This window comes from Trachemys scripta, chromosome 17 (genome assembly GCF_013100865.1).
Source record: "Trachemys scripta elegans isolate TJP31775 chromosome 17, CAS_Tse_1.0, whole genome shotgun sequence".
NCBI lineage: Eukaryota > Metazoa > Chordata > Testudines > Emydidae > Trachemys > Trachemys scripta.
The window spans coordinates 19,555,696-19,578,774 of NC_048314.1; the positions used below are offsets into that span (position 1 = coordinate 19,555,696).

General features: G+C 51.6%; 1 protein-coding gene across 1 annotated transcript in view; it reads right to left on the reverse strand.

Moving 5' to 3' along the window:
- DIPK1B (divergent protein kinase domain 1B) overlaps nt 1–23,079 on the reverse strand; it is a 40,418-nt gene that overhangs the window by 3,849 nt on the left and 13,490 nt on the right. Inside the window, exon 3 of the mRNA XM_034793531.1 lies at nt 559–666. Within this exon, the coding sequence (XP_034649422.1) occupies nt 559–666 (108 nt within the window). The remainder of the gene's footprint in view (nt 1–558; nt 667–23,079) is intronic.

A 23,079-nucleotide genomic window follows, 5' to 3' on the forward strand; every position in this document is an offset into this window, starting at 1 on the left:
ACTGCCATGGTAGCCCAGCATTGCATCAAGTCTCCATTTTATTTAAGGGGGATCTTGGATGCCAACTCCAGTGAGTTCAGGTAAGCACTCTTCTAACGGCTTCTGTACAGTGATCATTTCTTGTCAATGCCACCCCCACCAGAGGCCAGGAAAAGCTGGTTGACCTGCTCCTCTCCAAGGGCCTGATCCAAAGTCCATAGAAAGGCTCCCAGGAACTTCCATGGACTTTGGATCAGGGCCTAAAAATTTTTTTTTCCCCCCTCCCTGCTGTGACTGTAGGAGACGGGCCAGGGGATGGGTGAGGTTGCTTAGCAGCACAGGCTGGCCTGCAGCTCCAGGAGAAGGAAGCAGCATCCACTGAGGTCTCTAAGAAGTTCAGCTCAGACCTCCCAAGCAAAAAACAGTTGTGACAAGAATGGTGCAAACCAGGCTCTGAGGAGTAGGGGTGTGCATGGCACATGGCTATCTTAAAGGGGCACCAGTAGCCTACTCCCCCTGTGGGAAGAGACTCATTTACCCACCCAGCTAAGTTCCCAGAGCTCAGACAGCCCTACCTACCTGCTGAGTGGGGGATGAGGAAAGACACTGCTGGAACACCAGAGTGTGCTCCTCACACAGGTCTTTGCACGTTGAACCAGAAATGATCCCCTTCTTGTACTGATCGCACTGGGGAGAGGGAGAGAGAGGTTAGCCAACTCATTTGCAGGATCAGAGGCAGAGCAGGACTGCCAAGGGCAACGAACGAAAGGCGGGTCAGACAGATTTAACCTTAATGCAGAATGCAAACAAACAGCCAATTCGAAGGAACTAACGGCCACTCTCTACTCGCTGTCCTGCTCCATGTAAACCTGTCGGCCGAGTCATGCAGGATGAAACCGGCAGCTGTCCAGCCTACCCACCACCATTTTCACAGGGTGTTAACTTCAGTGCTTGCTACTAAGGCTTTTAAATACTGAGCTAGAACAGCTTGAGTTACTAAAAAAAAAAAAAAAACCCAAAAATTAATTATCAGAGGCAGCTGGGTTCAGTTCAGTTTCCGACTCTGTGACCCATGTGCAAATAAACACAGAAGAGCCTGTAGTAGCTAAATGCTTTAACTATACGTGATGAACTGCTGCCAATCTTCTCTCCAGGTTAGCCTCTGAGATTGATGTCAAGTTCAGCCACTCTTGACTAAGAGATCTATGCTTCCCGCCGCGGGAATTAAACACAGCCAGTCCAGGGCCATTGGACTCGAAATGAATCCACATGCTTAGAAAACCAGCTGAAGGATCAGCACAGTTTACTTCTTTCCACAGTCTAGCACCTCATTAGTTTACATTTTGAGATTTGCATCTTCCTCTGAGTACAGCGAGATGCTCGTCGGGCATCTGGAATCCTATTTGCTCTCATAAAGAGTGCATGGAACTTGAACGTTGTGTCCTCGTTATAGCTGCAGCCTTTTAGCTTTCACAAGCCCGTTCCTGGGGTAACCCCACTAAAGGGGGGAGCCAACGCCCAAGAGCTCAAAGGGGGCAGTAGTGCCAAGTGCAAGGAGCACAGCACCACACACACGTTCATATTTTGAAAGCTGCAGCGTCTCCTGGGAGTGGAGAGGCGTTTTGGTGTCTCCGGGGCTGGAACTTGTCCTTGGAAGAGTATCATATCACATCGGGGGGGGGGGGTATGTTTCCAATTCTCCCGTCCCCCCCCCCCCCCCCCCCCCTTGGTAAAAAAAATCTATTTTTTTTTTTTTTTTTAAATCATGGATTCAGGTGTAACTAGCTAACGGATATTGTACTTTGTACATAAAACTAAAGTGATGTTAATTAACTGCTATTTACTATAACCCTACAGTAAATGATTCAGAACTTAGACTAGCTAATAGTTCAGTAGCTATACGGACTAGTTTTATATTGTTAGATATGTTTTAAATAGGTTTTATACAATCTGGTCAAAGGGACACTGTCAATTTAAAAAAAACACACACAGTTGTCTGAAATTACATTTTAATCTATTGGTAGAAGTTGACCAGCTAAAATGACCATACATGCAGATTAGAGGGAAATATATTCTTGCTCTGTTTTTCTGTTTGTTTACTTTGTGCATTCAACAGTATTTTGTTTATAGTCAGTTTCACAGTTTCCTCTGCTGGGGGGCGGGAGGGGGGCCTTTCAGCCAGTAATGGGGTCAGGAAAGAAAACCTTACAAACTAGGAAAGGGCGATTGTAAAAACACAAAACTTGTCTGGGGGATTCAGATATGTGGAGGTGCTCCGTGCCTCAGTTTCCCCACCTGTAACGTGGGGCTAATGATACTGAAAGACTGCATCTGGGTGGGTGAGGCTTAACCCATTCATGTTTGCAAAGAGCTGTGAAATCCCAGAGGAGCTATGTCAATCCGAAGGGCCAACATTTTCAGGCGTGGTTAGTGATTGTTGCATGCCCAAACTGAGCCAACGAGACGAGTCGTGATTTTCAGTGGGCAGGTGCTCAGCCACTTTCTAAAAGTCAAGCCTCTTTGGGGCTCAGGTGGGGTCTCCACAAAGGGCAGTGCCCAGACTCACCCGTCACTTCTAAAAATCTTGCCCAAGAATTTTTACCGTAAAGAGTCATGGCTAAGGTCAAAGTGGCTCCTATCACTTCAGCTGAGCTGGGCCTAATTTTTCCACGTGCCATCTACATTTGGCTTTATTTCAAAAGCAGATCATGCAGTGCAGCTGGAGCTGTTGCCTTTCCTGCCAGGTTGATCTGACCTGTTGCCTACACCACATGTCCAGCCTCTTCCTGGACGCTATCGAACGGCCATCATCAGAAGCAAGACGGCTGCTGCAGCTGACAAGGGTGAGCCCACTGCTTGGGAATGGAGCAAATTCCCCCACCCAGGGAGGTGTGCTGTACATCTGCCTATTCAAATGGCTGCATTGGCCACTCTGTTCTGAAAGAAACCCACCCTGTCCCAGGCTCAGGCCTGCCTTAAGCATCCAGCAGGCATCAATAAACAAATTAGTCCCCACAGGCAGGGGGTGGATCAATACTTGGTAATCACTCATTCCATCGTGGCAGTCTCCATCTGACACAATGAGTGGTGCCTTAATTAGGACGGACTGGCAGGCAGCTCAGAACTAAATGACCTGCCGCTCTCACTGGGGGGAGATGGGCTGTGCGGTCACTGCATTGCTTCCCTCACTCGGGTTGTTTCATGCCACTAGAATCATAAAAAGAAGAACAGGAGTACTTGTGGCACCTTAGAGACTAACAAATGTATTTGAGCATAAGCTTTCGTGGACTACAGCCCACTTCTTCGGATGCATATAGAATGGAACATATATTGAGGAGATATATATACACACATACAGAGAGCATAAACAGGTGGGAGTTGTCTTACCAACTCTGAGAGGCCAATTAATTAAGAGAAAAAAAACTTTTGAAGTGATAATCAAGCTAGCCCAGTACAGACAGTTTGATAAGAAGTGTGAGAATACTTACAAGGGGAGATAGATTCAATGATAGACTCCAACGAGAGACTGCTGAGCTAGAATTGATATGCAAACTAGACACAATCAACTCCGGTTTGAATAAGGACTGGGAATGGCTGAGCCATTAAAAACATTGAATCTATCTCCCTTTGCTCCCAGCGGGAGTGAGGGACCGTCCACCGAATTGCCGCTGAATACCTGGACGTGTCGCCCCTCTCCGGAGCGGCCACCCTAAGCACCCGCTTGCCAGGCTGGTGCCTGGAGCCGGCCCTGGCCCAGCCTATGGTAATGGGAGCATCTGTCATGAGAGATTCCTCCCCCTTTAGCACAGGATCACACATTTCCTGGCTCCAGCCAGTGCCACTGCAATCTCAAGTCTCACCTACAAGGCCGGAGCTAGGGGAGGGAAAACAGGCCACCTTGGTTTGCTTTTAGTGGATTGCAATTTGAGATGGTCACATTGACCCTGACTTAGGGCTTCATCCTGCCAGGGGCAGAGGACCCTTTGGTCCCATTGAGGGCACTTGGCATCTCCCAGGAATGCTCAGCACCTTGCAGGATGAGCCACCATCACCCCATTTATATGAAGAGGGCCCTCTGCTCGCTATGGTGGTGATAGAAGAGGGTTACCGGCTGGATCAAACAGCAGCACCACAGGAGAACCAGATGGGGAAGCACCTGAACTCCCCACTCATGTAGCTAAAGAGGGGTGGGGTGGGGAGAAGCACCCCACTTCGCAAAGAGACAGCCAGCTAGCTAGAGAGTTCAGGGGAAGCTGCCAGGCCCTGGAGAAGAGCTGAGAGTCCCTACCTTGCAAAGCTAGGGCGGGTCAGTAAACAAGCGACACTATAAAGCCCAGCCTTGGGAGGTGGTCACAAGCAGGGGCTTGTGAGTCTGAGGGACTGGTTACAGGTGGAGTTATTCTTGATTGACCTGCTGGGTTAAGCTAAACCGGAACAAGGCCCTCCTTATTCCAGAATCAGAGTGGCCACCCGGGGAGTAAATCAGGACCTTTTACTCAGACACAACTCTGTGTAGACAAAGCTCTGAGTGGGAGATGGGCTACACCTGCCATCACTGAGCCTGACTGATTGGAGAGCGGGAGGGGAAGGTGGCCAAGCCTTTGAAAGGGCCTGTCTGAGGGCTGGGCTGCCCTTAGGTAGGTAACAAGTCTCCTAGTCACTGCAGTGCTAGGGCCCTTGGGGGGGGGATTTCTTGATAGAGGAAAATGTTTTTTTTTTTTTTTGGCTAGCTCTGTTGAACAAGATAGCAGTGGGGGGAGAGTCTAGGGAAGCCTGGGGGCGTGATAATGCAAGGCATGCCAGGTTGCTGAGTAGATGAAACACCTCTGAGGTTTGACGGAGGAAGGGGCAGCTGCTGGGGATAGGGGCTAGCTGGGATGAACCTGAATCAGGGAGAGAAAGGGTCTTGCCGTGTGTATTCGTTCTGTGTTTGCTACGATGGCTGGTAGAGCTGCTGGGGAAGGGGGGGCTGGATTCAAATCAGTAGTGATTAGGGGCCACATATAAACTGAAAAAGCATTTTAAGGGGGAGGGGGGAGGTCCTTTACACGTGCCTGGCCAAATGAATCACTGTCCCGACCTTGCAAGATAAGGTGCCTTCCCTCCTAAATCCATGTGTCCTATTCTGTCCTCAAAGGACCCCGTTCCTGCCCCTCCCCAGCAGGGCTGTGCACCTGCCCATGCAGCCGAGGGACCATCTGATCCCCAAGCTGACTGATGCTTCGATACAAATGAGTCAATTCAAGGAGCTGCTCAGTTCTCCCCTCCTGAGGCAATGTAGATGCTGCCTGCCTGAGCAAGCATCCCCTGAGAACTCACCCCTGAAGTCCAGTCAGAGGCTGGATTTGTAGCAGCTGTTGCCAATTAAGAAGTTTGGGCCCTGCAGTGACTTGGACTTTAAGTTTGGAAAACAAATGGATTTTTCCAGCATCCCCAGATGACATTGACTCTCCCTCCTCCCCCAACAGCTCTCCCCCCCCCCAGGAGGGACCATTCTGAGCTTGCAGCTGTGCAATCTGGCAGCAAGGGATTGTGCTGTGAAGGCCTGTGCAGACGTCAGCACTGTGCTCACCCTGGCTGTTTGGCCTTCCCCAATGACACGCAGCCTGATGCACCTGCAACGCCCACCAATTCCCCCCTGAGCTCTCGGTGCCTTGGGGATTCAGGCCTGGGAATAAGCCTCTGAAAAAGGAAGCTAAGGGAAAGCAAAGAGCCAGGCGAGCTGCTGTCTCAGCCGGGCAGGGAGGCTGCTCCCAACAGCACGTGGCCTGTGTACCCCAGTCCAACACTTCCCCAGTGGGGCTGGACCAGCTCCTCCAGCTGACAAACAAACCCTCAGCTCAGGAGGGCTGGGTGCCTGCAGCTGTGAGCTCAGCATGGCCAGATGGCGGACCCCTGCACTGCTCCCACCCACGACCTGCCCCAGCAGAATCTGTTAGAGCCGACAAGGGAACCCAAGGAAGCAGACAGAGCCTGAAATCTGGGCTGCCAGTGAGAAATAGATGGGGTAAAGCAGGGTCAGCAGAAACCCAGCCCAGCCATTGCCCACTGCCAGCTCAGCGCACGGCAGGGGAAGGCGCCCTTACCAAGGCTGGCAGCCTGCGCTCAAGGGCACAATGATTTGTGTTCCTGTAGTGTCCATCATGCCCCAGGCTCTGCCCAGGAGATTTCACACACTCTCCTTCTCTCTGCCCCAAAGATCCTGCTGCCTAAGGAGTCACGTTCTGAGGTTGCGATGTGTCTCTCAACCCATCAGGCCTAGATTTCAAGCACCTCCACTGCTTGGAGTACTCAGCTGCAGGGTTTGGGCCACCTCTATAAATCAATCTAGAGATGGAGAACGTGCATCCTGCTTACAGGATGAGGGACTGTAGCCCAGCTCTGACGAGGATTTGGGGGCCCGGGTAGAAGCCAGTTGTCCATGAGCTTCCAGAGGGCTAAGGCAATTCTTGGATGGATAAGAAGGAGAATAGCAAGAGAAGGGAGCTGGGATTACCTCTGTACATGGTATCAGTGACGCCATCATTAGATACTATGTTCGGTTCTGGTGTCCACACTCCAAAAAAGAGGTAGAAAAATTGGAAGGGGCTCAGAAAAGAGCTACTAGAATAATCTGAGATCTGGCAAACCTGCCTTATCGTGAGAGGCTTAGGAAAATCAAGCTACTTAGTTTTATCAAAGATAAGACGAAGAAGTGACTTGATCACTGTCTATCAGCAACTAAACGGGGAAACAGCTTCTGCTAACAGAAGGCTCTTTAATCTAGCTGGCAAAGGCATAACAAGATCGGATGCTGGAAGCTGAAGCTAGGTAAATTCAGGACAGAGACAAAGCACACGTTGGTTTTGGGGGTTTTTTTACAGTGAGGGGAACTGACAATTGGAACAATTTACTAGGGATGTCAGGGATTTGCTGTCACTTGATGTCTCTAAATCCAGATTAGATGTCTTTCCAAAGGAGATGATCTAGTTCATCTAGAAATTATGGGCTTGAAGCGGAAATTACTGGGTGAAATTCCATGGCCGGTGCTACACAGGAGGTCAGATTAGATGATCATATTGGTCCCTCTTGGCCCAAAATCGATGAATGGTATGTCCTCCACTGGAATCCCGTGCTTCATTCTGGTCACCCAATCTGGTCACAAAGCAACAGCAGAACTAGCCGGGGGTTCAGAGACAGCAGGTGGAAATGATCAGAGGCTAGGAAAGACGTCCAGGGAGAGCCTGAAAAGATTGTGTTTAGTTTGGCAGGGGGGGGAGTGAATAGGAGGGAACATGATAGAGGTATGAAAAATGAATGATCTAGAGAATCTTTGTTGGTCTGTCATGTCTATGTAGACTGCAAGTTTTTGGCAGGGACTGTCTTTCATTATGTGCCTGTTCAGCATCTGGCATAATGGGGCCCCCAAGAGCAGTTGGGGACTCTGGCCACTACTGTCATACAAGCAACGAAATAAATAAATAACGCTTGGGGGGAGACGGGGAAGAATAGATTTTTGAAGCCAACGCGATCATCTCCTCTGACCTCTTGCAGAGCACAGGCCAGAGACCATCATCCAATCATTTCTCACCCTATGTGCTGGGATTACCAGAGTGATGCGTGTTTTGTTGTGAACAGCTGGCTCCAGATTGAAAGTCTAGGGACTGCAACCCACCCACCTGCACCCTTCTCCCCCCCCAATGCTCCCACACACACACTTTAGTGGGAAACTTATGCCAGACCAGCAGTGAGCTTGGCCGGCCATGCGGGTGGACTCTCAAACGGTGCTGGTGACGCGACAGCAGCAGACCCATGGAGCACCAAGCATTTCATCACCCCGTAGCTATTCCATGTAACAATACGTGCACTTCTGAGGCCAGCCCTAGCTACCCCGGCAGCAATTTCCAGCAATACCGTCGTTATATGTTCCCTCATCAAGCGGGCTCGTTAGGAGCGGGGTTGATTCGGTGACGTCTCACCAAGTAGAATCAATTAACGTGTCAAAACAAGGCAGGCGCGGTCGTGCTGAAATCCGAAGTGAGCACAGCGCGCCTGCAAATGAAAAGGCTCCCTACCAAGGGAGCCGTTATTAGCGATGGAGCTGAGAGGGGAGAGATCTTAGCGCAAATGGGGTGGGATCGCAGCTTTCCCGACTGCTGCCACATTGCGGGTGAGCAGAGGAGCTCGGCACGAGTGGCAGTTCTTGGACGCAAGCTGCCGGCAGAGACGAGTGCAAGGTACAGAGAACAGGTGTCAACATGTACCGCAGCAGCAACCTCTCTGACCTCTGAGCGGGCATCACATGCGCTTTCCCCCTGCCAGCTGGTGAGGAAGGGCCCCTGTCTTCGCACGCTGGCACCCTAGAAAATCCTACCAAAAGGGAAGTACTGGGAACAAACAGGAGAATGTACATGCCAAGAGGAAAAACCCGTTAAAATAATGAATCTGCAGGGCACTTGGTCTGAGGGTGTCGGTCAGCTAAACCTCACAGCAACGGGGGTGGGGGGGGATAAGCTGTTTTTAAATCCATTTGCGACAGCAAAGTGAAGTGATGACTCAGTGGATGAGAACCCAGGAGTCCTGACCCTCAGTCAGCAGCCTTAAATACAGGCCTGCAGTCTCCTTCCAAAGCTGAGAAAAGAACCCAGGAGTCCTGACTCTCAGCCAGCTGCTTTAACCACAGGCCAACACTCCCTTCCAAAGCTAGGAACAGCATCCAGGATTCCTGACTCCAGGTTCTAACTTCTAGACAATGTTCTTTATGTTGGAAAAAAAATGACGAAGGAGAAGGGGCCATAAGAAAGGAACTGACTGTGAGTTAGGGACACCCGGAGCATAGGGTTGCCTCCCTGACATCCTGGCTAACAGCTGTGGATGGACCTATCCTCTATGAACGTATCTCATTCTTGTTTGAACCCAGTTATATTTTTCACCTTCACCACATCCCCTGGCAATGAGTTCCACAGGTTGATGGTGCGTTGTATGAAGTAGTACTTCCTTGTGTTTGTTTTAAACCTGCGGCCTATTAATTTCATTGGGGGACCCCCGGTTCTTGTGTTATGGGAAGGGGTAAGTGACACTTCCTTATTCACTTTCTCCACCCCAGTCATGGTTTTATAGCCCTCTATCATATCTCCTCTCAGTGGTCTCTTTTCTAAACTGAACAGCCCCGGTCTTTTTAATTTCTCCTCATATGGAAGCTGTTCCCTACCCTGATCATTTTTGTTGCCCTTCTCTCTTGCACTTCTTTATAAGGGCCTGTGTATGCGTCCAGGTCCCTCTCACGGGCAATGTGTGCTTGGGGGACAGAACAGCGACTCCTCCACCTTAACGCATCCTTAATGGCCTAGTGCTTCTGACCTCCTGATCTTCCCTTCCCATTATTACCGCAGGATTAGTGATCAGGCACCCACTGCCTGACACAATTAACTCAGTAGTTCCTCACTGAGGACGATCAAGGGCTGCTGTTAAAATCTCATTAAGGGCAGTTGTAGAGACAGCGAAGCGGTCTGCTAATGGCTAGGAATTGCCTTGCCAGAGAAGTGGAGCCGTGCCATAAAGGAGAAAGGGATAAGCCAATCTCCCGGAAGGGTTCCTTGGAACCCAGGTGGGGGAGAAAGGAAATGCAATCCGGTTGTGCTGACAGATAACTCTAGTATAACCAGGAGCTTCTTCGTTAACACCTCAGCCCAGCCATGTCGGCCTAGCCCCAGCAATGCACAAGACCCTCTTGCAGAGGGGCCTGCAGGGCACGCCCTTGCCAGAGATCTACTGATCTGTTCAGGATCTCCACAGAATGGCCACACACGCTGCATCTGTTCCTCTGGCAGGGCAGCTTGTGTGCTACGAAGCCTTGGCACCAGGTTGAGCGCCGGCTGGCAGCCTTTCTGGGGCACTTCATTGCTCCTCTCGACTCATCGGTTTTAAGGCCAGCAAGGCCCCTTGTGATCCTGCAGCCTGACCCCCTGCCTAACACAGGCCACTCAGCAATTCAGGTCAATCGCGTAACATTACATTAACACAACCTCTGGGTGTTTCACGGCTTTTGTTTGGGCCTCTGTACCGCTGAGTGCTAGTTCCAGAAGCCACGGCTTTCCCCCACTTCTCTTTATTATGCAGCTCTCACTAAGAGGCCCTGGTTTCCCTCGACAGGCATGGACTGAAATAATTTTGCTGCCGTTCTGCTACTGCACCGTGATCTCCCCTGACACAGGAATCGCTTTGTCATTGCCTTGACATTGTAACTTCATTTCCATGGCCTGACTTTGACGTTAATTTGCCGCTGTCTGCCTGGCCTAGCCTCCTCTCTGCTGACACCTCATTAAATTGCTTTGCCATCCTCCGGACAGGACAAGCTCAACTCGCTCATCTTGTGACCTCCCCATGTGACAATGCCAAGTCCTAGGCAGTTAACAGGGAGGGGAATTAGGAGTTACGAGGCGTTCTTGGGGCCCAGCTTTCAAACCTGAATATTTTAATATCTCAGCTCCCCTTTGCCAGGATGCAAAACGCTTGAGAGCAGTTAGCCAGCTGGGGTGCTCAGACCACAGCTGTCTTATTGATTCCTTGTGCTCCCCGGGGGATCTGCCTGTATCCATCTATTGTCTCTTGCCTCATACTTAGATTGTCAGCTCTTTGGAGCAGGGATTGTCTTCTCGTTCTGTGTTTGTACAGCCCCTAGCGCAATGAGGCTGTGACTGGAGCTCCTATGTGCTACTGCATTACTAACAATGAACACTATTATTCAACCAGTGTAACAAGCTAAGGGGCCAGGCTGTGAACTCCTTCTCCTCTCCGGGACAATGCACGGTTGTAGCCACTCACCAGTGGGAGTAAGGGGGTTCACAGTCTGGCCCCCCATGGCTGAAATCCACATTCCAGGCTCGCTGGCTTGGGGAGTTGGACTCAAACTGAAGCATTATAAGATTGTGTCTAGGAAAGCCCAAGAGAGAGGAGCTGAGAGAGGGAGTGATCTCTTTGTAAGGTGCCCAGAGGCCACACTGATGGACGTGGCATTACAATTCTAGATGGGTGGATAGAGGGACTAGACAGGCAGATAAAAACACCAGCGGACAAACGAGGTGAGAATGAAGCACCGCGGTAGCAGGGGGCTGATTGGTGTTACTCGAACAGCCCCGGTGCCGTTCAACCGTGGCCCAAACCCAGAGGGCGAAGCTGGCTTCCTATCCTCCATCCTCATTGGACGAGAGCAGGGGGAGGTTTTGTGGTGCACTCACGCCCCCTTTAGCACAGGCTCAATTCGCTGCTGAGAGCTGCAAACCTCTTCAACATCCCTGCTCTTGAGATCCGCCTGCCATTGCGATAGCCTCCGGCAACCCTTTCCTCCCACGTCCCACTAGCTGCTCGGTGTCCGCCATGCGTGTCACCCTGCATATACACCCATCACTCTAATACGCTTCAACGGCACTACAATGCTCCCGGGACCGCGGCTATGGTCTCCCTGCTCCGATCTTGCTGCTCGTGCTATTAATTTACATCTAAGACGTGGCAAATCTCAAGTGAAAGCATTCCCTAGCTTCCGACTGCAGCATGACCCGAACCGGTACACAAGCCTTCGCCCCTGGCTGATCGCCAGAGAAAACGCCAGCGACAGCCTACAACTCGGGTGCTGTAATGTTAATGCAGCTGTAATGAGACAGAGGGAGAAGCCAGGAACAAGGGTACAGACTCGTAGGTTTGCTGATGTGTCACAGAGAGATTACCAGAGCTGGCAGCTGGAGACAGGTAGGCAGAGCGCGAGGGGAGATGGAACGATAAATTCAGGGAGCTGAGCTGCTGTTTTCCAGGCACCTGGAGATGCTTTCCCAGAAGGAGCTGCCTCTTCGTGTCTGCATCATGCCTCCCTCTGCTCGAAGCCTATTCTCTAGTCTAGCGCCTTTTAGCACAGGGTCTGCCATCGGGTTCAGGCACTGACCTGAGACTCCGGAGACCCGGGTTCAGTTCTCGGTACCGCCCCAGATGCCCTGTATGACCTAGGGCAAGCCACTTCATTTCTCTAGGCCGCAGTTCCCCCTCTGTGACATGGAGTAATAATCCTGCATTGTCTGCTTAGACTATAAGCTCTGTGGGGCAGGGACTCTCTCTCACTACATGTCCATGCAGCACCTAGCCCCATGGCTTCTGATCTCCGTTGGGGTCTCTCTATCTAAACAAGTTCTAATAAGGTGGCCCCATAGGCTGAGCGGAACAGCGTAATCCAGAGCCTTGCAGGGTTGTTCTGCCCGGGTGAGAAATCGTTGATATGAGTCGGGTATATTCTGGTGCAGTCTGTTTATTCACAGAAATAGACACCCGGTCATGTATCTCTGACCAGTAGTAGGGAGACAGAGCCCACAGGCTTTTGATGAGATCCCCAGCAGAGCTGGCTGGAGGACGACAATCCCATTCCGTGCCAACTTCCGAGGTTTCGATATTGGTTTTCGTTCTGCATTGGAACGAGACCAAAAACCTTCAGAACATTTTCACCAATTGGACTGTGCCAAAACAGATATTTTGGAATCAAAACTCTCAGGTTTTTGATTTGGGTCTCTCTCTCTGATCAGAGGTGACCAGAGAGCCCTGGACCACAAAAACCATCACTGTGAAAACTCTGTCGAAATTGACAGATTTCCACAAAATGTTTCAGCTTCGTCTAAGCACCATACTGTGATGACATTTAATTTTGTCAAAAATGCTCCAACCAGCTCTCCTCCCAAACCAGACATGCCAGCCCTGGTCTCTCAGCCTCTGTCACCTTCCTGGGTCACTCTACACCTCTGTCTGTTGCTCACTGCTGTTCCCCTACACACAAACAGCACTGTAGAGCACCCAGCCCTTGTGTTGGCTATTTGGAAAACACTCTTGCTCCTCACTGGCTTGCCTTTCCAGGTGCCTTTGAGGCATTCACCGCACCCTTTGTCTGCAGCTGGTTTTACTGCAAGAGTCCCAATTGCTCCTCCTCTTGGACAAAAAGGAGAAAGGTTAAGTGTACCCATTCACCTTGAGCTCTGTGATTGTCCAGCATCCAAGACCCCATTAGCACCTTTCACCATAACAATAACAATAGCATTCACAAGCACTTTGCAAACATGGATTAATTAACCCTCATAACTCCCCTGGGAGAACAGTTTTACAGATGGGAAACTGAGGCACCGAGCGATGATGTGAGTTACTCACTGGGGGTTCTTGGGAGAGTGGCAGAGGTGCTGATGGAACCCAGGAAGCCTGACTCCCAATCTCCTCCTTTGAACACTGGACCCAAGTGACCGGTGCTGGTGCCGGGAGAGCTGGGACTTACTGAAATGAACCCTTTGTGTACACCCAAGTGGGATTTGACTCCAGATCTGGGGTGTGAAGAGAGACAGAGAGTGAGGTGAGCAAGTCCGGGGTGTGTGTGGCGGGCAGGGAGGGGGCGCAGAGAGTGGATTCACAGGAGTGCGTCACGGCAAAACCCATGCTGCATACAGGGAAATGCTCAGAAGCCCATTAACTGGCAGCTGTCAGGGAGCACCGTCTGCTTTGTAATCCTCTGCCTCTCAGCAGTTCAGAGAGGGAGGCAGGGATCTCCTTGGAGACCGAGCCAGCCAGCATGAGACTAGGATCAAGGAGGAGGAAGTGGGGTCTGCCATGGCAGGGGAAGCAGGAAAGAAAACGGAGCTGAAGCTGGGGAAGCTGGCACATTGACCCATGTCCCTGCCACCACATCTCAACCCCTGGCAGTGCCTGGGCAGAGCTAAGTGCAGAGGGAGTGAGGGCTCTGCTGTCCTTTCATAAAGCTCTCACTCCATAGACACCCCCCACCCCCACCCCTTACCTTGGTCACCGCCTGTCCAGTCACTAAGCTGTAATCACCAGTCCATAGTCTCCTACAGCAGGATACCAGCCAGTCCCATTGAAGTCAATGGGGCTCACTCATCCCAGCCTCACAGTCTCTGGCTAACCAGTGGGTGTCTCCTTACGTGTCCCCACCAGATACACCCAGCTTCTCAGGTGCCCTTGCCAAGTGTGTGCCGGGTTCAGAACCACCCTCGTGCGGACACGGACATTCCACCTCAGCCCCCCGGCTCTTTCTGCCAGCACCTGGAACACCTGCCTGGGGAGAGGGGCCGACGCACCGATCAAACTGGGCATGTCTGGTCTTGAGAAAAGAAGACGGAGCAAGGACCTGAGAACAGTCTTCAAATATGTTATAAAGAGGAGAGCGATGGATTGTTCTCCATGTCCACTGGAGGTAGGACAGGAAGCAATGGGCTTAATCTTCAGCAAGGGAGATTTAGGTTAGATCAGGAGTTCTCAGACTGGGGATCGGGACCCCTCAGGGGATCGCGAGGTTATTACATGGCGGGGGGGGGGGTCGTGAGCGGTCAGCCTCCACCCCAAACCCCGCTTTGCCTCCAGCATTTATAATGGGGTTAAATATACAAAAAAGTGTTTTTAATTTATAAGAGGGATCGACTCGGAGGCTTGCGACGTGAAAGGCGTCACCCGTGCAATAGTTTGAGAACCACTGGGTTAGATATTAGGGAAAGCTTTGCAACTGTCAGAGCAGTTCAGCTCAGGAACTGGCTTCCAAGGGAGGTTGTGGAATCCCCGTCATCGGAGGTTTTTAGGAACAGGTTGGACAAACCCTTGTCAGGGATGGAGACTTGGCCCTTCCTCAGCGCAGGGGGCTGGACTCGATGACCTCTCCAGTCCCTTCCAGCCCGGCATTTCTATGAGCCTAGGACCTGAATATGTGTCCCAGACTGGGCCCTGCCTTTATGGTTGGAAGCCATGCCAGTAGTTTTTCCCCACTTTGCCTCCCCCTGTGGCTCCCTCGGCACGGCTGCAAAGGAAACACCAAACATCTCCACAAGCAGGCCAGCACTCTCTGGACTCCCAGCCCCCTGGCAGCAGGAACTCTGCCCTTGTGAGCTTTGCAGCCAAACCCTGCACACTCCACAGCTAGAGAAGGTTCAAAGAAGCATCCAGGCTCCTAAGTCCTCATCCCTTGTGCTGATCACAGTCCCCAGCCTAGAACTCGCTGTCCCCAGCTCACTGTGGACTGACTTATAAGCCTCTCTGCTACTAAACTGCCACAGGTCACGTTTCAGCACCTCTCCTCTCCTCTATTTAGTGCTGCAATCGGTTACAGCCTCTTCCGAGCCCATCCAATTGGTTCCAGTCTCTCCAGGTCACTGCACAGTTCTCTGCACCATCATCCAACGATCAGCAGTAAGTGAAGGATTTTCAGGTCATGAAAGTTTTAGAGATTTTTGACTTTTTGTCCCAATTTGGGCCAGGAACATTTTTTTAAAATCTCAAAAATCCTCACAGGACGAGAAAATCCACAAAAGCTCTAAGAATCATCCGACCTTCCTCACACCCTGTCTATTTAGGGTCTAAGCTCTATGGGGCAGGGACTGTCTTCTCCTGGGTGTTTGCACAGTGCCTGGCACAATGGGCCACAATTTTAGCGGGGGCCACTGGGCGTTACCATAATACAAACCATGAATACATTCTAACAGAGATGCTCCGATCACCCATCGCTCCACGCTACCACCCCGCAGATCACCACTTTTTGGGACCGTATCAGGACAGAAAGGCAAACAAGCCCTGGGCTCTCCTTGCTCTTGGTATCCTGCTAATCTCTACATCCCCAGCCGGCTGGCTGCTGCATGTTTTCCAGTGCCCTCCCTCCTCCTGTCACCCAGCACCTTGCTGTGCAGTTACCCCCTTTGCTGCCCCTAGAGCAACTACTCAATCAGACGGAGGCAGGTCACGCCTCATTTAACAGCCAATAAATCGGGGCCTTAAGTACTGTTTAGTAGAGGCCGCTCCCATCCCCAGCTCCCGATGGTAAATTTTGGCCCCGACACGCTAAAAGCTTTGGATTTCTCTCCCTCTCTCCTGTCCCTGATCCATTAGCAAAACATAGTACGTCCTTTCAATAATCGGGGCTGATTAAAAAGCCTGTCTCGGTAAGTGGGGAGAGAGAGAGAGTGCTCTCTCGAGACTTTCCTTCCATTTTGCGAGGGCCTTACCCATCCCCTGGCTGGGTGAATTCCTGGCCAGGCGTGGCGAGTTGCCATGGAAGGCAGTGGAGGTATGTATCTATGTAGCATGAGCCGGCTGTGCACACAAGCTGGGGAGCAACATGCAGGTATCTGCACCCACCTACTCGCTACCTGCTGTGTGAAGCCTGCAGCGTGAAACCAGCCTCCGTCACCCACTGTGCGGGTGACTCAGTCCCCTTGGTCAAGTCTTCCAGCTCAGTGAGGGGTCAGGGAGGGATTCACCTCTGGGCAGAGGGTGAGCACGAGGCCTGTGCACCAGTTAATAACAGCACAGAAGGAATGGTTCAGATTGTGACCTCAGTAACAACCCTATAAATCAGGAGTAACTCCACTGAAATCTTAAGGCCTAGTGGGCAGAGCACAGGATTGGGACTCAGGAGACTTGGGTTCTATTCCTGGCTTTGCCATGGGCCTCTAGGCAAGTCACTTTCCCACCCCGTGCCTCAGTTTCCCCAGGTGTAAAATGGGACTAATAATACATCTCTCCTTTTGTAAAGTGCTTTGAGATTGACTGATGAAAAGTGCTATATAAGGGCTAGATATAATTATTAGTAGGGGATTACCCCATCTACAACAAAAGCTGTTCCAAACCGATGCTATCATTTCCCCTTGTCTTTTATTAATTAGATCACAACACAGATTTCATCCATCAGAGCTGCTGTCAGAGCTGACTCCAGCAGCATTCGCAGTAAAGCCTCTCCTCCCCACTTCATTCCAATTACAAGAATTAATCACCGCTGAAGGCAGATCTGATGTAAACGTTAGATTGGATAGTCAGTCGGGGTGACCCCTGGAATAAGTAACAATAGGCCAAAAAGCTATCTAGCTCTTGTTCAGGCAAAACTCCCACTGAACATAATGGAAGGCTTGTCTAAGTAAGGACTGAGTATTGGCCCAATATGAATATCTTGCATTTCATTCCAAAGTGATAGGTAAACTATATGGGGAGTCACTTCATCCCCCACTGAAATGCGGCCACTTCTGGGTTGGAGTATGGCAGCTTTTTAACAGCACACAACAGCACTACACTGCAGTCTAGAAAAGATGCAGATGCGGAATCTTATATCCAACTGAAAGAGAGAGGTTTGAAGTTGCCTGGCCTCAAATCTGATCTATTTTCATCTTTTTCTCTCTGTTTGCAAAGTCTGTGTAATTTTTTGTATAGTTTTTTCCCCACAGTAGAAGCTGAAATGTTCTTTTCGTCTGTAAGCGTGATCCACGCCTGCAGCTATTTTTAAGACGCTGCAAAAACAAGCCAGTACACTCTCATGCTTCAGGGTATAGGCTGACTCCTAATTGCTTGAGGTCAGGAAGAAACTGCCCCCAGGTGAAACATCCAGCACCTTCCTCTGAAGCATCCTGTCACTGGCCACTTTTCAAGTCATGATACCAGTCTAGGTGGACCAAGGGTTTGCTCTGCTCAGGCAATTCCTATGTTTCCAGGATACTCAGCTCCAGGACTCATGAGCCACCCAAACAACAAACGCACATGTGCAACCTAGGCCCATGCACAACCCTGCAATAACAAACTCACATGTGCAACCCAGGACCTGTGAGCAACCCTCCAATAACAAAGGGAACGTGCAGTCTGAAGAAGAAAGAGAGTTAAGGCCCAGGCAGGACTATGAATGTCACATCTCAGGTTTCTGAGAACCAGCCAGGTGTGGGGTGGGGGCCCAGGTATCAGATGTGGGCGGGCAGCTGTGGGGTGTGCTCCCCAGGCCACTTCCCAGGGCTGGTCCAGTGACAGCTGCTTCCACTTTAATGCCTGCTTGTCCCTGCCGAGCTGCCCAGCGGAGCGGCGCTGCTCACACACAGCACCGTGCCATCTGGGCATTGTGCACTAACCTTTCATCCAAGCCATGGAGGAGGGGGATCCCTGTGACCGCAGGGCTGGCAGCACGGAGCCAGCCCTGGCACGGGCCCGGAGGGGCAGGGAGCATACCTGGCACCTTGGTGGGCTCACACAAGGGCCGATTCTCTCCTCATGTTACAAGGGAGAGGTTTGGGGTTCAGGGAGAGGTGACCGAGTCCAAAGGAGCCGAGCCGGAGCCAGGTATCCAGCGAGCGACGATTGCCTTGAACAAAGGGCCCCGTGTGAGCACCTAGAGGACTGGGGTCAGTTCACAAGGCATCGAGTTTCCGCAGTCATCAGTTACAAAGCACAGGGCTCCCCTGCCGTGCCCCCTCCCCCCCCCCGCCGTTCCCCGGTGCCCCCCCGCCGCTCCCAGTCCCTCTCTCCTCTCTGAGTTCTACACAGGAGCTACCACATGCTTCCCTGGTCCTAGCTGCAGGGTCAGGATTAACAGCAGGAGATTAAGACAGGCTCAAATGGGTCAGCTGGAGTAGGCTTCAGACGCCTACCTCCTCCAAATGGCACTCAGGCTCCAAAGGGAACTCAGGCCTGGAAATGCACGGGTTTCCCCAGCCCCCCGTGAGATAGCAGTAGAGGGACGGGCCTGGACACACAAACATACACCTGTTTATTGGCTACTGAACCCCGCTTATCACTGCGGTACCTGAGTCCCTACCACCTTTCTTCCTCATCATCCCAAGGCTCCCCTCGACCCAACAAGTGGTACAGGGCCAGACCCCCACATCGGGTGAACTGATCGGACTTCAGAGCTTTGCGGATGATCTAGTGCCTTATAGTTCCAGCCCCCTTCCAGGTCCACGCCCTGCTCAGAGAAGCTCTGGTGATTGTTACATTTCCCGGCCCCAGCCCCAGGGGCAGTTCTGAAGCTCTGGGGCAGAGATTCCTCCAGATTTGCCCCAGCCCTGGAATGCTCCTGGCCCCTCTGCAAGTGGAAGTGACTCCTGCCTCCTCCTCCCCTGTGGGCCCGTGCGGCTCATCTCCCTGTGGGTGACAGGACCAGGCCGAGGCCTTCCTGGTCTGCAGTGGAAAAGACCTTTCATGGCTTTAAAATAAGAATTAAAAAAGGAGATGAACATGCCGCTATTTCATTCTAATCTTGACAGCAGAATTTACATCCTTAACGAATAACTTGTTAGGAGCTATTTAGAACCCCAAAGGGAGATGACAGAGAGTTAACGATAAAATTGATGGACAGCGTTGCATCGTTTATTCAATATTGTCTTTCTCGTAGCTCCCCCCATCCGCCATCCCTTTGGGTTTTAACAGCTTCCCAGAGCTGGCTGGTTCAATTAGACAGCTCAGCCTGCATGCCAGATGAAGCATTTTTCAATTGCACTAACATCCTCCCTCCCCCACCGCTGCTTTCTTCCTTCCTATTATCGGATTAGAACGTAACAATGTTACCACGGCCATTTGCAGGAGTCGTTTAGGGCTGGTTAGTGGGGCTGGGGGGAGAGTTAATCTGTCTCAATGAAACCCACAGCTCCAGCCAGGAAATACATTTCAGGGAATTTAAATGGAGTGAACACACACACACACACAAACAAACCCTCACACGTGCACAAAGCCGCACAGACACAACCACGCTCACGCCAACAGGCATACGCACTCAAACGTGCATGCGCAGATGTTCACAAGCATGCACGTACACACACAAGCACGTGCACGCCTATATATACAAGCATCCATGCCTGTTGACACACACTAGCTCTTTTTATTATTGTGTAAAATACCATTAATCCCATAGCAAAGAGATCTGTCCTGCAGGATCTGAGCCGGAGAGATACTGAGCGCATTGCATCGGGGGGAGTTCTGGGTGCTCAGCGGCGGCTCAGGATCAGGCCCAGAAGGATTTTCTTTGCCAGACTAGGATTTGTATAACAGGAAGACACTGGACTCCATCCTATGCCCCTGAGCGATGGCTACCTGTCCATCTCCGTGTGCATTTTGCATTGGCACAGGACATCCCTGCATTTTGGGAGCATGACCCCCCCACACACACACACACACCTCAAAAAATCCCTCTCCCACCCATTTGCCTTTCTAGCCGTCTTGTCAGTTTGGGAGGTTTGCACAGCAGGACAAACTTCTCCCAACACAGCAACAGGCTGCAATGGGACCCCCAGGATGTTTCTGTGCGACGTCACCATAGCTTCATGCTGCAATCCAGCCCTCAAAGCATGTGGATGTTGTGTCCCAGTGTCAACACATGGCACAGGAGTCTCAAGGTGGGGTCGCTTGCTCGGCCCCCCCACAAATAGCCATTCAGGCAGCTGTGATCATTGCTCGTGGGATGTGTATTCACCCCAAACCAAATCAGCATCAGGCTGGAAAATTCAGCTCACCAGGCATGTTGGTATAATACACTGGCTCAAGGCATTCAGTTATGGCTCTCCCTCTAGTCTCTGCCCCCATCCTTCTCCCACTCCCAGATGAAAGACTTAGGACAGAATTTTCCAAAGTGACCAGTGATCTTGGCTAGAGCAGGCCCAACCTGAGTCACTTGGAAGCGGTCTGATTTGAGGGGTGTTACAGTTCAGCTCTTCTGAATATTAGGCCCCTTTGAAGTTGATGACTGAGGCACCCAAAGTCACTAGTTGCTTTTGCAAATCTTGGCCTTATTCCTGCAGCTCAATGGTAGATGCTTGTGCATTGGGTACCCAGATCCCACCCTGCAGCCGATGGTACTGTCTAGACGTGTTAGCACAGCTCTACACGCTGGCTGTCCCATCTGCCCTGCTGGGTCTCTCATATCTGGCGATCGGCTCACATCCTCTAGTGTCATAGAATCATAGAATATCAGGGTTGGAAGGGACCTCAGGAGGTCATCTAGTCCAACCCCCTGCTCAAAGCAGGACCAATTCCCAACTAAATCATCCCAGCCAGGGCTTTGTCAAGCCGGGCCTTAAAAACCTCCAAGGAAGGAGACTCTACCACCTCCCTGGGTAACGCATTCCAGTGGTTCACCACCCTCCTAGTGAAATAGTGTTTCCTAATATCCAGCCTGGACCTCCCCCACTGCAACTTGAGACCATTGCTTCTTGTTCTGTCATCTGCCACCACTGAGAACAGCCGAGCTCCATCCTCTTTGGAACCCCCCTTCAGGTAGTTGAAGGCTGCTATCAAATCCCCCCTCATTATTCTCTTCTGGAGACTAAACAATCCCAGTTCCCTCAGCCTCTCCTCATAAGTCATGTGCTCCAGACCCCTAATCATTTTTGTTGCCCTCTGCTGGACTCTTTCCAATTTTTCCACATCCTTCTTGTAGTGTGGGGCCCAAAACTGAACACAGTATTCTAGATGAGGCCTCACCAATGTCGAATAAAGGGGAACGATCACGTTCCTCGATCTGCTGGCAATGCCCCTACTTATACAGCCCAAAATGCCGTTAGCCTTCTTGGCAACAAGAGCACACTGTCAGAGGACCCTTCTCCAGCAAGAGAGCGGACAGTGTCCTAGCACACACAGGAGGGAAAATGTTGTAGAGTGGGAGGAAGCTGCTACCTTCCCCAGGATCAACAGCACCTCCATACCCTGGATGATGCTTCAGTGGGTGGATCTCCAGGAAATAGATGGGTTGGAGATCAGGAGGCTGTCTTGGCAAGTGGCCACATTGGCAGGGCTGGGTTTTAGGGAGGGGTCTTTGGAGGAGGGAGGCAGGGCAGAGAGCAACCGTGGAGTGATGCCACTTCACAAGGCGGCAACATTTGCAACTTCCTTTCACTCCTTGAGGCCGTCGCCTTCTCCCGTGTTGTGCCTGCTCTTCCCCACATGCCGGGGGGACAGGGTGCTGCTGCGGTTGCTGACACCATTGCTGAGTGAGGGGTAAGGGGCTGTTTTTGTCTCATTCCTGCTAGATGAAGTCAGGGGCCTGGTCTCAAGCCCCGAAGACCAGCTTTGTGCAGGGTCAGGGCCTTGTCCTGGCAACAGTACTGTGAGAAGGGGTAGACATGGACTCATTTTTTAAAGGAGATGTGAACTGAAGGGGCCCTGCCCCCGTTCTGGGACTCCAGGGGCGCCCACTAAAGCCGACTCGGGGGCCGGTGTTATTTCCATTGCGGAAGGCTGGGTGAGAGCAGAGGTGAGCGGAGACGAAGCAGAACCCAACAAGTGTTAATGGGGTTAGGAAGGCAGTAAGAAGTGAGCCAGAGAAGCAGAAAATTCTCCGGCATCTACGCCTCATTACCCCGCTGAAAAGTCTTGTGTATGTTAACTGTGGCATACACGATCTTTGATTCCCCACTAATTACAGCTATCGGGTGAATACTAAGTGGGCTTCTTTGCAGGTCGGAGGTTTCTGGCACTGGGAGGTCACAGATGGGAAGCACTGGGCGAGTGTCTGGGACAACCAAAGGGGGGTTCACTCTAATTAGACGTCTATTCATAAAGCCCAAGGAGCCTCGTAAGAAGCACCGTGATGGTCCGAGGCAGCTTTCCAGCCATCATCCTGTGCAATCATGTAGCGGCACTTTGCGGGGCTGCTTGCTCAGCACATCTGCTGGGGAGGGGAAGAGCTGCCCAGGATGTCTTCAGGGCACTGGGCGTATTGGCGCAAGGTGAGAAGGAGTGAGCAGGGGCGAGTGCACTGCAGAGCAAGGACCCTACCACATCGGTTCATGTGCTTAGTTATTTGTGTTACCAGCAATCCCCCAATCAGAGCTCCATAAACACAGAGTTTGAGACAGTCCCCAAAAAGAGATTCTCCCCATGGTACCGAGGGGGAACTGGCACCAAGGCGAGGTGACTGGCCCAAGGTCTCACAGAAGGAGTCTGGGGCAAAGCTGTGATTTGAAGCCAGATGTCCTGCCTGGGGTCCCTTCCAGTCGTACGCATCTGGGACTCTGTGTCTTGAGTCCCGGCACGGGGCCTTCCTTGCAAGGACATCTTTCCTCTCCAGGCTCATCCAGCCGAGTACCAGGAGTGGGGCCTGAGAGGGGAGAGTCTGGCTACATGTCTGCTTAGAATGATGAGCCTGGCAGCCAAGCCCAGGTCACCTCCTCAGACACACCCATTCCCGGCCCTACTTTACCCTGTCCCCATGGGCGCGCAAGGGGTTGAGACTCTGCACGGCCCCGTGTGAGACTGAACTCATTCTGACAACCTCCGCTGCACACAAGGCCCTTGCCACACATTCACGCCATGCGTTCATCAGGAAACGTTTTCCACATTGTTCGCCTCGCGCCATCTTTG